Here is a 15,537-nt window from a genome sequence, read left to right on the forward strand (position 1 = left end):
GGTGATGGGGTGATTGGGACATATAAAGATCTCGTAAAAACATGTGAGACATAGGGACGTCTCAAACATGTGTGAAACATAAAAATCTTGTATATTGGGAGATTTCATGTCACCCATAAAAGCATGTTTTCTCGTAATGATTTTGAAAATTATGTTTTCTTGAAAATTGTCATTAGAGGACACCTTTGATATATGTTACACATCTATAAAATAGTATTGCACCTATAAAGAGAACACAATTGTTTCTCGTATGTACCAATAGAGAGGTGTTTACCTACAAAAATGTCTATTTGGGTCTATAATGTGCCCCTATAGAGGTGTTAAAACAAATTTCTATATACTGTGAACTATGATAGCCCATGAGATTTATATGATCAGTATATTAAATCTTTGTCTCAATCTAACCTAATCAGCAAAGAGATGAGATGATTTTATAAAAAAAATATTTTTAAATTGCTTTCGCCAAATAAATTTTAAATGATTTTTAACATGTATTGTATTTTATGTCAACCGAGTTTAAGTCAATAGATGTAAACAAGATGATAAGAGAGCTAAAAACAGGAATGCGAGATTTTAAATGTAGAAAGGAACAAGAGAAGGAATATAGGACTTTGAAACTCTTACTCATATAGTGGATTTCACTCAATCCTTTCTTTTTATGTTTTGTAGTTGACAAATGATAATAGTGGTTGCGTAAAACAGTAGGTCAGTTAAAAACATTCATAAGGGTCTATGTTGTGATAATATTATGAATTTATATTTATATTATATCAAAAAGAACTCTAAAAAGTGGTATTTTTCGTTAACATCTATAAGATGATTTCTAATTATTACCTTCTTTATCTATAAGGGAAAGTTTTTTTTTTTTTTTTTAAATTCTAGATAGATATCATGTTGCTAAAGTAAATATTTCATCTTAGTTCATTTAGAATTAGATTAAACCCTAAAAATCATATTTGAATTATAAATACTCAAATATTGCTTTTTGAATGTAACTTTTCCTCTTTCTCTAATAAATATAAAGAGGAATATAGAGAGATGGGGGTGCGAGAGAATACATAAATTGTCTTCATTTACATCCTTCTTAGTATATTATTGTGTTGTAACATCGATTAGGGTTAGACTTGAATCGAGCCAGCTCGAGCTCAGTTCAAATAAGCCTAAAATAAGTCAGTTCTAATCGAGCTCGAGCTCGAGTTATTTGTTAGATTTTTTAATTAAAAATTTCGATATAAAATGACGTCGTTTTGATTAATATGTATTAAAATAATGTCATTTTAATAACAAAAAATAAAAGAAACCAAATTCGAATCGAGTTCGAGTTCGAGTTTAATTTTCATAAACTCGAATTCGAGCTCAACTATATGTGAATCGAACTGAATTCGAGCTCAAGTGAGTTTGAACTCGATTCGGCTCAAATCCACCCCTAACATCAACTAATAATGCATTGTGGATGTAGGATTTCTAACTATTAGGCCAAAACACTACAAAAAATTCCACATATATACCATAGGGCGCAATGTGTATAATAACTACCGTCTCTATATATACAAACTTGCCAGAACCGATTAGCATTTCTTCACTCGCATTTCTAACGAACACGGGATATCGTCGGAAAAAATAAAAACCTAATATTGCTCTCATGGTAAGGTTTTTTCCTTTATTTTATTTTATTCATATTGTAATTACTTGTAATCTGATTGCTTCGTCATTTTCCACAGGCTGATTCTTCTCGCAAAAAGTGAGATCCATTTCTCCTAGATGAAAATCGTATTGATTTTGTCAGCTTTCTTTTAAAATTATCAATTTTGGTTTAGGATTGGAGTCTGTCTGATATTCTTACCATTTAGGAATTCGAATTGGATCGGTATAATATATTTTTCAGATTATTTGTCCTTAAGTTGAAAATTATTAATTCCGAGTGTTTTTGTGCACCAGAAGTATATACCAAAACAGTCGCCTGATTTCACATTAGATAATTCTGAAGTATGGTTGTTGAAGAATTTCAATAACGTTTGTTTCAATTTGCTTTACATGTTTTAAGTTGATTGTTTGAACTAGGTATATTTTTACTTCTTAGGTCTTTTAGTTGTAATTAAAAGAAAACAAATCTGTATAGTTTATGAGAATTTTCGATGTCAAAGTGAGCAAAGATAACTTTAAAGAGTTTCATTGTAAACATTGTGAGCTCTTCTGTCTTATTTATTTATATTTTCTCTGTTTTGATGTGTAACGCTATGGCTGTTTCTAGGGTTATGCGGTCTCCTTCACCTTTGAGGGATCAGTCAAGGTCTAGGTCTAGGTCAGGATCCTGGTCTCGGCCCAGGCAGAGATCACAGTCTCGAAGTCGTGGAAGGTTTGTCATTTAGCTCTGGTTTATAATCATGATATTTGTTCAATCCTGTTTCTGCCATATCTCACATTGATACTGTATAAATTTTATTTTCATATGGATGGTATTCTCTGATCCAGATCAAGGTCCAGAAGTCGTGGAAGGTTAGTTGTTTTTGTGCTGATGCCTGCAACACTTATAATTCTATTTTTGCCGTTCTTGCTTTGGCGGATGCTCTAATACCATTATAAAGTTCTGTATATGTGATGACTCAGTTTCTCAGTTACTCTTATTTTATAATGATCTGGCAGAGGTGATGTTATGAATCCTGGAAATACACTTTACGTGACTGGCCTATCAACAAGAGTCACAGAAAAGGACCTTAAAAAACATTTCTCGAAGGAGGGAAAGGTTTTTCTTTTACACAATACTAACTGTTGATTTAATTTATTCTAATTGTTTTTTTTGGTCTATTTGAACAGATTATGTCCTCTCTTTCTTCTATAATTTATTTACACTTTTGTGTTCAGGTTGCTTCATGTTTTCTTGTTGTGGAGCCCCGGACCCAGATCTCTCGAGGTTTTGCTTTTGTCACAATGGACACTACTGAGGATGCCACCCGTTGCATTAAGTATCTCAACCAGTCAGTTCTTGAGGGCCGATATATCACTGTAGAGAGGGTAATGTGATTCATCCTTGGTGGCAAACATTAACCAGTTTTGATTGGCTTTCTTTCTTCTTAACTTGGAGGTTTTCTGGTTCTATTCAGAATACCTTGCATCAGCTATGTTGGCAGGAATCAAAGATGATGAGTTCTTCCATGTCAACTTTAGTGAAACAGCTTGATCAATTGCCAGCTTAAACAACTTTTCAAATGCATGTGATCAACTAAACATAGCAACTATATTGCCCAACAACTATACAACCTCAGCATTCACTTTCAACTCTATCAACTAATCAACGGACATTAGCAACAAGTTTCTAATCAGGATTTTATGGTATTTCAAACCTGCATTCATTTAGCGGGCAATAGTTGTGTGTCTAGATTTTTTGTTATTCCCTCTCTGGTAGCTAGGCTTTTCTCCCTATGTTGAATCTCCCTAATGAAGATCTTTCATTTTGTTTCTGAAGACAACTTATGAAATGTTGTGGTAACAATGTCTGATCATGTGCCTTATTGTTAGTCAGTTGTTATCTAAAGTAAAACTTTATGGTGGATAATTTTATGGAGTTGATTTGTTTTATCTTTCAGTCTCGGAGGAAACGTCCTAGAACTCCCACACCTGGACACTATCTTGGGCTGAAAAGTAGTAGGGACTACGGTCATGGTGAGTATATTATTTATGTATTCCATCCTTGGAATGAATCATTGTTTCAATGGGCATCCTAACCGAAATGTTTACTGGTAATTTTGCTTCCTGCATCTGTGAAAGGTTATCGGGGCGATCATGCTAGTAGGTATCGTTCTAGCCATGATGATTATGGTTATCATAGGTCTCCAAAACGCTCACCATATCGAGGGAATCGTGATTATTCTCCTGTGCACTCTCCTCATGGTGGAAGATCAAGGAGGGACAGATCCAGGTCGCTGCCTCATTCCCCATATGGTAGCCCAGGAAGGAGGTACTCACGTGGTTCTAGGTGATGCTCTTTGCTACTTTTTTCATGTGCTCTTTGAAGGGATTGTTGAAACTTTTGAAATTTAATGTGTTGATGTAAAAAAGCCTCAAGTTTGGACTAGAACTAAGAGATGCAAATGGATGCTAGGGATGCTTTTGTTCTCTAGGATAGTTGCATTTTTTAATCCTGTAATTTTTCGTGCTGCTCATGCTGGTGAGTTCTGCTTTACAAGTTGAGTTCATTGTTCATAAGCTGTATATGATTGTTATGAATGTAGCTCATAATGTTTCAGTGGTACTTATTATGAATGTAGTTCATAATGTTTGTGGCATTTACTTATGAATGTAGCTCATAGAAATTATGGTGTTTCCTTATTACGAATGTAGATTATAATGTTTGTGGATGCATGCCGCAATGATTGCATCTTGAATTTCTGTTCTATAGAGCAAGGGTTTGTTTCGCATGGCATGTTAGAGTCCATGTGGACGAGGCTAACTGCAATTTCATTCTTGCTGTGGTGAAATTAAGAGTTTGGTTTCTGTTAATTGAAGTGATGCAGTTTTAGTTTGTTTTGTTGCTGGTGTGAATCAAATTTTGCTTATGAGTGTATGGGGTTCGTGCCTTTTGTCCAATCATATCAGAACCCAATGGTGCGTTACATTTGTTAGCTGTACGTCGGTTGTGGCTCGTTGTTGATACATAGTGCCTTTAATACTGTATCAACGTGAAATGTGTAAAATTGAAGTATATTTTACATTTTTACTGGCGTATTAATGTGAAACTTGTAAAATGAACTTAGAAGACTTGTATAGCTGATGATTAAGATATCATCAGCTATATAGTCTATAGCGAGGGTTTTATAGCTTGAACTGTAAATAATTCAGGACAAGTTAATATTGTTATAGGTTTTAACTTTTAACCGATCTGTACCACAATAAGGGAGAAAGTGTTAACCCGTAATGTTGCGTGATAATTCAGACCTGTAAATTATAAATTTGATTTAAACCTAAATCAAATTAGATTAAATTAATGAGCTAAGCATTTCAACCAATTTTAAAAATAAATCAATATTTTAATTAAAATTTAAACTAAATAAAGTCAAATCGAATTAAGTTTGGTTAACCAACCAGCCCGAACTGGAGCCAGCCCTTTTTATTGGCTTCACTTAATAAACAATTAATAATAAACTAACATTGGCGTGAATTTTTGTCTCTCCACCTCCAAGGTCCAACTGTCATCCTCCAGTATCATTTTCATCTCTCTGTTTGTCGGTTGCTTTAAGATTAGCTGAGCCTCAGCTTCAGCCTCTCAGTATTTCAGATAATTATTAATAATGCTTGCGGATCAGTTATGTCTTCCTACACTCTCTGCTTTCAATCCAACTTTTTTGGATCGATCGAAAGCCACCGCTACTTGCTGTTCTGTATCCATTCAAGTTCAACTATATTGCAGTACCGCGGTAAAACGGTGTCGTAATCCTCAATCTCTCTTCCTTTCTTCCAAATCTTCCCGCCGAAGCTTTGCTGTCCGATCCTCAACTCACGCCGATCATCACGATGACGACTTTCTCCCGGCCTCCCTTCTCGTCACAGGTGATACGAATTCATTTTTGTTATTGATTTTAATTATCAATGAATTAAATGATTTGAATGATTACGAGTTTCTGAACCTTTTGATACTAAAATTTCATTGGATGATGCATGACTGAATTGTATTGTTATTATATGAAAAAAAATTAGAAACCGTGTTGCATTATCGTATGCGAAGACAAGGATTTCTAGAAAATATCAAATGGCAGAGTTCGAGTTCTAGTTCTAATCAACTGGGTCCGTTTCCTTTCCGAGCTAAGAATTCGGGAGATGATGTCACTTCTATTGGTCAACATTTTCTTAGTCGATTTCAAAGTCCCACCATTTTTCTCAAGATTTCTTGTGATGGAGATTTCTTGCTTCCGATTATTGTAGGTATATATATATATATCCATAAATTCTAGCATAATGGGATTCGTATATTTCAATTGTCATTTTTGGACAGATTTGTCTGTGGGGGATGGTAACTAAATTGTATGTTCCTGCAGGGGAGTTTGCAGTTGAAAAAATTATAGATGCATTGTTACGTGAAGATAATGGAGTAAGGTTTTTATTTTCCCCATTGTTTTAGTTCTTCACTGTTTAGTTTGTGCTGTCTTTGAACTTGGTTTTGCTGCAGGATTGCCCAGATCAGTTCCAGTTCGTGAAAAATCTTGTGGATGAACTTGGTTATGAAGTATAGAGCTAATTTTCTTGTGCATTTAAGTTTTGACATATCGATTGTATTTTTAGTTTGATCTCCCTGTTAGCTACTCCTAGTTGCATATTTAGAAAAGATATCTGTACCTTTTTAACAGAAGAATTATGTTTCCATATTTGTTGATTGTTAGTATTTGAATTGTGTATAGAATCTTGGTTCTTTACTTTAATATGGCAAATAAGTTTGGTGTAATGCCACTCAGTTTAACTTATACACGTTTTGGTTATGTGCATTTCAGGTGAATATGGTACAAATTACTAAAAGAGTGGTGAATACTTACTTTGCGAAGTTGTACCTTAGCAAGGTGATTAAAAGCTTATGAATTACTTCTAGTCAGTATCTTTGGGGTATAATATATTGAATCCTTTTATTTTAAGCCGCACTGACTATTTCTTTTGCAGCCAGGGAAAAGTGATATTATTAGTCTAGATGTCCGACCCTCAGATGCGATCAATGTGGCAAATAGATGCAAGGTATATATCTATTGCAAAAATGTTCAATCTATACAGATTAGAGGTTCTTTGTTTATTTTTACTTGCACAAATTTGGGTTCTTCTGGGAAACTTTGTAGAACAGTTGTCAATACTGGACTAGCACATGCTTCCTTGACTGCTTGCTTTTGTTTTTCAAATGTTTGCACCAAAACTGACTAGGATGTATGGACTTGATTGGAAAACTCTAGTTCTTTTGGGAGTGCAATAAACTATATTGAATGCCAATTTTGCTCCCCATTTGTGCTTTGCCTTTCGGACTTCTACTCAGTTTGTTAAACTTCAGCATGACTGTTTTTCTGAAGCTGTTGAACATTGAACTTTGTTTTTCACAGGCTCCAATATATGTAAGTAAAGAAATTGTCTTGGAAGACACTATAAGAATTGGTTATGGGACAGGCAGAGGGCGTGATGCAAAGCCTACTTATGACGTATATCTTGACAGGTATTCATTTTGCTTAGTCCTTCTCATCACTATCATCTGTTTTGTTGTAAGTCTAATCATGAAGCATATCTTGTGCAGTGCCTCAGAAGGTCCAGATTTAGTTGCTGAGGAACTTAATCTGGTGAGGAATATGGATATAGCTGTTAAAGAGGAGAGGTATAGCGATGCAGGTAAACTTTAGTAGCATATCTACCTGCATTTTTCTGATACGCCCAGACAGTGAGTGATCATTGAAAATGTGTTAGGAACCCAGCCAATTTTAACAAAAAACAACAAACCACAAAAATGATTTTATTGATAAAAGGGTATTTAAAAGGATAAACCGGTGATTTTGTAGAGTCAAAGCTTCTCAATTTCAGTCATTCGAAGCACCGGAAACTTCCCTAATCAGCCCTAAGGTTACTCACAACCAAAGGTTGCCCAAACTCAAATTTTCTTCCACACTCTCCTTCCTCAATTTTTATTTGCTCATTTCATAACTGGGTTTAACCATATTTCATAATTGCCCTTGAGTGCTTCATAACTATCATATTTCATAACTTCGCTTGAGTGCTTCATAACTGCCCGTATTTATTTCACTAGTCCTATTTACTCGTTCATTTGAGAACCACTTTTTCCTCAAGGTGGGAAAATTGGAAAAGTCATCTTCTTCATCCTCAGAAATTGAAACTTTTCTAATACCAATTTGCTAAGAATTCGACTAATTTCAACCAAAAACAACAAATAACACAAACAATTTTATTGATAAAGGGTATGTACAAGAATAAACCAGAAATTCTTGCAGTCTTCCAATTCCGGCCATTTTAGGCACTGAAACCTTCCTAATCAGCCCTAAGGCTGCCCACAACCAAAGGTTTCCCAATCTCAGATTTTCTTCCCTATTCTCTTTTCTCAATCTCACTTTTATACTTGTCCCTTTCATAACCACTATCCATATTTCATAATTGCCCTTGGGTCCTTCATAACTACCCATATTTCAAAACTTTCCTAGAGTGCTTCATGACTGCCCATATATATTTCACAAGTCGTAGTGAGTTGTGCTTGGTTGTTAACCAGGGGAAGGAAAAAGGAAAATAACAAAATGCCTCCTTTTTACATATTTTATGTTACAACAAAGGCTATTAAACTTTCTGATCATTTATCATTTGTTTCCTGCAGCCATGTGGAGAGACAAATTAACAGAGCTTCGCCAGTCTAGACATTGAGTGGGCAAACTATTGGGTATAATTAGTCTCATTTATCGCTGCTTTTATTGGAAAATTTTTTGCAGATCTTGCTTTTTCTTTCTGATTGTCTCAATGGCTGTTGTGTTTTTGCCAGTTCACTAATACTTTCAAATATTTATCAACTTGGGGCATGACAGTGTGAGCACTCACCTGGAAGAGAAGCTTGAAATCTTTTAGGTAGAAATATTCAAAGATAAAGGAATCCGATGAAAAGTGAAGGCATATACAAAGATACTTCTCTGAGGATTTTGGTATGTACAGATTCAGATTTGGAATATTTCCATAATTGTATAAACAGAAAATCATGTATCTAGTCTTAGTTTTTCAAGTTATAGAGATGATCGATTTTCCATTGCACAGAGATAATGTTCTCTGTGTCCATTTGGATCGTACAGAGATAATTAAATTATGTACATAAATACTCATATATTATTATATAATTAGGTGTTATTTTATCTTTAATTTAAAATTATTTAAATATATAATAACATATTATTATTTATATCTATGCACATCACTATTTTGAAAATTAAATTAGACCGGTTGATTTAACTGGTCGAATCAGAAACTGACTTTAAATCTGGTTTGATTAATATTAAAAAATAGTTTATTTGTTGATTCGGTCAAATTTGATCAAAATCAATTGAATAGAGTTTGATTGAAATTTAGGATATTTTAAAAAAATTTAATTATTTATGGATAATTTAATTATTTAATATTAGACTTAGATGAATTTTAAAAATTTTGTAAGAAAAACATAACTTCAAAAATAAAATGAAAAAAGAGGAAAAAAAAATCTTATAATTGTTTAAATGTCTTTTAAAAACAATAATTTATAAAATTATATATTTTTTATTATAAGATAAAGATATTTTTTACCTACTTATTTTATTAAAATCAAGTGAAAAATTATTACTCTTTATAAATGATGTATTTTAATTTTTATAGATATAAATATTATTAATTTTATTTTTTATATTTAAATAAAATATAATAATTAATCTAATTTTATTTAAAAAATTTATTATAATTTAATAATAAAGATATTTTTTACCTACTTATTTTATTAAAATCAAGTGAAAAATTATTACTCTTTATAAATGATGTATTTTAATTTTTATAGATATAAATATTATTAATTTTATTTTTTATATTTAAATAAAATATAATAATTAATCTAATTTTATTTAAAAAATTTATTATAATTTAATAATAAATTAAACCCATCAACTTGATCTAATCATAAGTCAGAAACAGTATCACCATCCAATCCGGTTTTAAAAGCGTTAGTGCACAGAGCACTAATCTTGATAAATAGTGTATATGCTTATTGGGTACAGCTAATGGCAGTCGTGCGTTCGGAGCACCGTGCTCTCAGGTAAAGTTATCAACACTCGTGCTTGTATTAAATTGACAGCATATCACACAACTGCACTTTCTATTAACATAAATTATAATATGTAGATTTGTAACGAGTCAAATAATAGTGCAGTAACGAGTATTATAATATTCTTAATACTGCTCCTAAAAGCTGAATATTTACTTGTTTGTGCTTAATTTTGATGCCAGTAATTTTGAGTCTTATACAATTTGAGTTACGGTAACAATAATTAGTATATGAAAAAACTCAAATAAGTTTGTTATAATGTTTAATAAAGTAAATGGAAAGAAGTCAAATAAAAAGTGAGACACAAGATTTTTAATGTGATTTGATCCAATTATCTGGATATTTACTTTCATAATATTGTTACTGATGTGAGTGTGTTACAAGAAAATAAAGGTGTAATGATGTTTCTGTTGTGCCGTGTTTGTGCTTCCGCTATTTTTTTCCCTTTTTTCATTTTAATTTATACAAGATTTTTTGGAGGAAAAATATATTCAAATTTGATTGGATTAAGATCATCTTAAAAGATATCGGTAATTCAATTTTAAATAGAAGGGAATCTCGCATTCATAGGTGGTATCATGTTTAAGAAAGATGTTAATATCTTACTAGATAAGCATTATGAGGATGTCTTATAGAGAATCTAAATAGATTTTTTTTTAGTGGGATTGTTATTGTGACCACAACCTAGAGAGACCTCTTTATATTATAGAATATTGAGTATGAATTATCTATTCACTAGTGATTGTTGAGTCACCTATATTTTAAATAGGATCTCTATGCATTGTAGACCACTCATTCAATGTTGAGTCATTGTTGAGATTGTGGTGTGAATGGTCCTTATACTTTGAGGATACTAGAAGGTATATCAACTTTTTTGATACATAGTCTTTTGACTAGCATGCTATAGCATTGCTTAGCCACTATCCACTGGTTGCTATATATAGTCACATTTGAGAGTTGACTTTGGGAGAAATTTTAACATTAAACAATCACCCCTAGTTTTTAGAGTGCAAATAAAATTTCATGAACTTTAAGAATCTTTTACCATGTGAATATCTTATTATATATTTTAGATTATGTAAGTTGATATTATTAGGAAACTGTACATTTCAAGTAGTGTATCCACATCAAAATTTAGGGTGTATCTCAATTTTGACATTAAAATAAAGAGTCTGAATATGTATTTCAATGACAAATTTAGGGTGGATTAAGCTAAAGGTAAAATGGGGATTTAAGTAAGTTCAAGTCTTTTATTTACTAAGTAATTATCATTCACTCTCATTTCTTTTATGTTTTGTAGATAACAAGTGATCTTAGCAACTGTAGTGCGAAAGGGTTAGCCAACAAAAGCCATGGCTAGAGGCATGTGTCATTTCTAAATTATGTTTTATTTGAGTTATAGATTTTTGGATTATATATTATGGATCTACTACACATAGTTTGTTTTGTTATGTGTTATTGGATTTATGTATGAATTTATTAGATATCCTTTGAACGCTCATTGGTTTTATTAATAAGGGTATTTTTGAAATTTTATAATATATTTTATATATATATATTGAAGTTTTAGGTTAATGTATGTTCAAATAGTTAGGATAGATAATGTTTCCCTTCGGAGGGTAGTCCTTTTAGAGAGGGGTATTACAAACATGTCAAGACATAGAGAGTTTGTTGATTGGTATCTATAGTATGATATGCTAGGATCATAAGTTTTTTTATTAGCAACCATAGTAAGACAATCGAGATATGGATAGCCTTATAGATGAGTCATGTGACTAGGGTGTTGAATCTTTATCTCAACTAGTTTTATCAACATAGAATGATAGTATAGAAGAATAAAAGATGAGTTTACTTTCCTTATAGATGAGTTAGATAATGTCTACATGTTAGCATTTTAAGTCATCATAATTAGGGTAGAGATTAACCTTAGATGATGAGAGAGAGATTAAGTATAGAATGCAAGATAGAGTCGAAGAAGAGGAATGATATGGTTTGAATAAAATAGAATAAGTTTTCTTACTTACTGAGTATTTTATCACTTACATTTTTCTCTTAATTTGGTAGGTGAGAGATGATATCATGACAACGATGAGATGGTTGATCAATGATGGAGCGACATGAAGGAAGACTCTAGTTCATTTTTTTGTATTTGATTTTCAGATTGAGATACTTATCATTGATTTAAGTTTGGTTTATTCACACATGTATAATGGTTCTTTTATGAACGATATATGTTAACAGTTGAGATTTATTTTTTTGTTATTATATTTAATGGAGGTAATTTTAGTATATTTTCAATTGTTTGGATATTTTTTAATTTACTTTAACACATGTTCAAGTGAATGTCAAGTATCACTTTACTTCAAAGGACAAGACTTCTAGAGTGGAGTTTTACAAGATTTGTCATGAATCTATTAACTATCACCATGATAGACAACTTATGGTTCACACACAAAAAGGATGGATCACGAGATCTAGGGGTTTTGGGTTACACGGAGTGAATCATACCCAAAATTTAAGACGATAATTTCAAGCTCTATGAGATGCTTAGACTGGAGTGTGACTTTGTCCACTTAAAGGATTGAACTTAAATAACCTAAAAATGAAAAGGTTGGAATGAAAATATATGAGAGTTTAACTTTATCCAATTTGGATAAAGAAGATTTAAATAATGGATAAGTGACATATCATATGAACAAGTATTCATAATAAATGAACAGACATTTGTTGTCCTCATGCAACGATCTTATTATATTTCTGAAGGATCAATCACATATATGAAATGATATGATAGAATTCATAAGAATGACAATACATGACTAATGAATAACCACACTTGAATTTCTATATAAATAAATTATATTACGACATTTTCATACTTTTGTCAAGTTTTAAATACTCTCTCATATATCACAATTATTAAGGGTTCTAATATATCTATTGTGTCCTTTTATCGTCTTTAAGATCATATGCCTCATGTGGATACCTCAATGTATGTTGGATTAAGAGTAATACACATACATAAGTTCAATGTTAAAAAACGAATGAGCTTCCAAACGAGAGTGAGTTTCCAAAACATCTTATGGATGTTTCGTTTGAAATTTATAATGTGTAATATAACCTTTAAATTGATTATATAGAATTGATGGTTGAATAATGTATATGAAATTTTTAAAATCATTCCTCTATTGCCCTTGACATTATTTTGAGCCCATGAATCACTTGTAGTCCCTACTTTGGAGAGTTTTGCATTGAAGCTCTAAATAGGCCTTTACAGCTTTATATTTTTCTTGTTGTATGTTCCCAAAATGGCTTATGGAAACAAAAAATAAAAGTCTGGTTGTTTGCATTTGATGTAAGAATTAGGTGTTGGTCAACTATTTCCATGAAAGTGATAGAACCAATAAATAATTTCTTAAACCATTTTTTTGTTATTCTTATAAACATAACAACTAGGTAACAACAACTAGTGATCTCAAAAACTTGTAAAGCTCCTTAATCATTGAAAGAATCTATATGATCTTAGAGATCTCTAGTTCCATTAAAGGGATTAAGGGATTATGCCTTCAATCCAATAGGTAAAGGTACATGACAGACTTGTAAGGAGAATAGATATTCTTCTATTTCGACTTATGGCTCATTTTCTTGAGTGGCCATATTTTCTAAAGCTCATTTAAGATAAGATAACAAGATGTCCACTAGATGCAATTGAGGTTTCACTTACTCGTGAAAAGCATGATGGGTATTTAAATAATCTTACATGTTAGGTTTCTGGATTTGTTTGTTAAGACAAACCAACTTGTCAAAGATAGACCTTGACTCATCCTGAGATGGGATCAATTAAGAAATTTCCTTAAGGAGTTTTCTTATGCATGTTAAGAGTCAACATCTCAATGGTAAGACTTATGGTTGTCTTGTTTTTGGATGATGTCATTAGGGTATGGATTGAGGTCTACATGTTATTGAATGGCTCCGTTATGATGTAAGCTTGTACACCACTTGTTGATATCCCTCAACGATGTAAACTTGTACTCCATTTGTTGATGTCTTTCGATGATGTTAGTTTTGTTATGAGGCCAAGCACAAGCGTGCATGCTTGTATGTATGACCATGCATTGCCAAAAAAGAAATTTTTCTTATTTAATTTCACTTCAACTCCTAAATGAGGTCTACCAAGGTCAAACTCATAAAGAAAATATTATTTTATCCTTGAATATACATGTGAGTGTTACATCAAGAAAACCAGTGAGCTAAACACTAAATGGCTAAGACAAATCATTTTTGTTGCCAACATCTCCTCCACCATGCACTCGATCTCATTCTTCTAAAAGTGCGAGTATTGGTAAGGTTTCATTTTCACTGTAGAAGCCCATTCGACCAAGTTAATGTGATCACATACTAAGCGTTTTGATGGTATTTCTATTGGGTACTTCAAAATATTTTGGTATTTGTCCAAAAAAGTGTAAAAGTCTGTTGAATATGACTGATCCAGAAGTGGACATTAAGAAAAAGTTGTAGCCTTTTGATCATTGAAATCCAAATATCCATAAAACATGCATAAATATTACCCTTGGACAATAACTTATGGAATTAAGAAGGGGAAATTAAGTTAGGACAAAATGAGCTTGTGTCAACTAATATAACAAATTGATCTCCCCACTGAAATTTCATAGAAAAGGTCGCATAATCTATAGTGATAAGACCTAATGTCTCTAATCATTGCACTCCCAACACAACATTTGCTCCTTATAAATCCAATACATACAATTCAACTGAAAATGTGACAGACTGGATGTATAGTAAAACCTTATCGCAAACTCCTTAACATACCAATGCATCATCATTACCTACTTGAACTCGAAACGGAGGAATTGCAATAATCAACAAAGCAATGTATTTTGCCATATAAGCCCTAATAAAGTTATGTGTGTTGCCCCCATCAACTAAAATTTGAACCTGTTTATGTTAACTTGGCGAGAAGTTTGATAAAGTCTTCATAGTCAAAAAGGTCAAAATGACGTGTAATTGTTGTCACAAAAGTATCTTAATCATGTAATAGATTATCTTAAACCAACCTTTGATACCAATAACAAGTTGGATTATCCAGGTATATAGAAGCAGTGAGAAGCTTGTCATCATATGGAGTGGAGTGATAAACAAATTATTGATTGACAACAAACAACCAATTTGTTGGATCCTTTGAAGCAAATCTCAGACAAAGCAATTTCAAATGATGATTTGGTGAATTCCTACATAAAGGTAAGTATGAAGGCGAAGGCAACCCGAAAATGTCATCATGTGCTGGTTTAAAAAAAGATTTACAACTAGAAAAATTGGACAAGTGAGCAGTAATGGTGGATTAATGTGTTCTATCAATCTTTTTTCTCTTTGTCCCAACAAGGAGATCAAGGAGTCACAGACATGCACAATTTGAGAAGCTTATGCTTCCTATTTTTGTTGAAGGTGTTGGAATTGGTCCATAAACTTATGAGAGTGAGTATCATTAGCCACGGAGGTAGAGATCCACTAAAGCACCAAAAATTGTAAGGAGAGCATCCAAGAAGAAGTAGAGGGAAATAGAGAAAGTAAAGCAAAAGAAGAGAAAAGAGAGAAAGTTTTGGAGAAAACCAATTCCTTCCTTTATTCTTTATAATCTATCCTTAATTAGGAGTTCTAACATTAACTAAATCAATAAATTAGGAAAACTAATTAAATATGTATTTGCTAAATTAAGACTAAAAATTTGA

At 32.2% G+C, this 15,537-nt stretch overlaps 2 protein-coding genes across 6 annotated transcripts; both read left to right on the top strand.

Moving 5' to 3' along the window:
- The first annotated feature begins 1,508 nt into the window (after positions 1-1,508).
- LOC123224131 (serine/arginine-rich splicing factor SR45a-like) lies at positions 1,509-4,283 on the top strand. 2 transcript variants are annotated; one of them, XM_044647680.1, is made up of 8 exons: positions 1,509-1,645; positions 1,722-1,741; positions 2,252-2,356; positions 2,473-2,496; positions 2,644-2,743; positions 2,863-3,012; positions 3,585-3,660; positions 3,766-4,283. In XM_044647680.1, the coding sequence occupies exons 1-8, from the start codon at positions 1,643-1,645 to the stop codon at positions 3,975-3,977; spliced, it is 690 nt and encodes a 229-aa protein (XP_044503615.1). In that variant the 5' UTR covers positions 1,509-1,642; the 3' UTR covers positions 3,978-4,283. The 2 variants fall into 2 exon arrangements, with proteins under 2 accessions (XP_044503615.1, XP_044503624.1); XM_044647689.1 differs by lacking the exon at positions 2,473-2,496.
- Positions 4,284-5,053: 770 nt separating this feature from the next.
- LOC123224109 (bifunctional nuclease 2-like) lies at positions 5,054-8,865 on the top strand. 4 transcript variants are annotated; one of them, XM_044647642.1, is made up of 10 exons: positions 5,086-5,544; positions 5,692-5,916; positions 6,030-6,082; positions 6,161-6,217; positions 6,480-6,545; positions 6,643-6,714; positions 7,068-7,177; positions 7,256-7,347; positions 8,336-8,398; positions 8,498-8,865. In XM_044647642.1, the coding sequence occupies exons 1-9, from the start codon at positions 5,286-5,288 to the stop codon at positions 8,380-8,382; spliced, it is 981 nt and encodes a 326-aa protein (XP_044503577.1). In that variant the 5' UTR covers positions 5,086-5,285; the 3' UTR covers positions 8,383-8,398; positions 8,498-8,865. The 4 variants fall into 4 exon arrangements, with proteins under 4 accessions (XP_044503601.1, XP_044503593.1, XP_044503584.1 ...); XM_044647658.1 differs by lacking the exon at positions 5,692-5,916 and having other exon boundaries at positions 5,057-5,544; XM_044647649.1 differs by lacking the exon at positions 6,161-6,217 and having other exon boundaries at positions 5,080-5,544.
- Positions 8,866-15,537: the final 6,672 nt, after the last annotated feature.

This window comes from Mangifera indica, chromosome 1 (genome assembly GCF_011075055.1).
Source record: "Mangifera indica cultivar Alphonso chromosome 1, CATAS_Mindica_2.1, whole genome shotgun sequence".
Classification (NCBI taxonomy): Eukaryota; Viridiplantae; Streptophyta; class Magnoliopsida; order Sapindales; family Anacardiaceae; genus Mangifera; species Mangifera indica.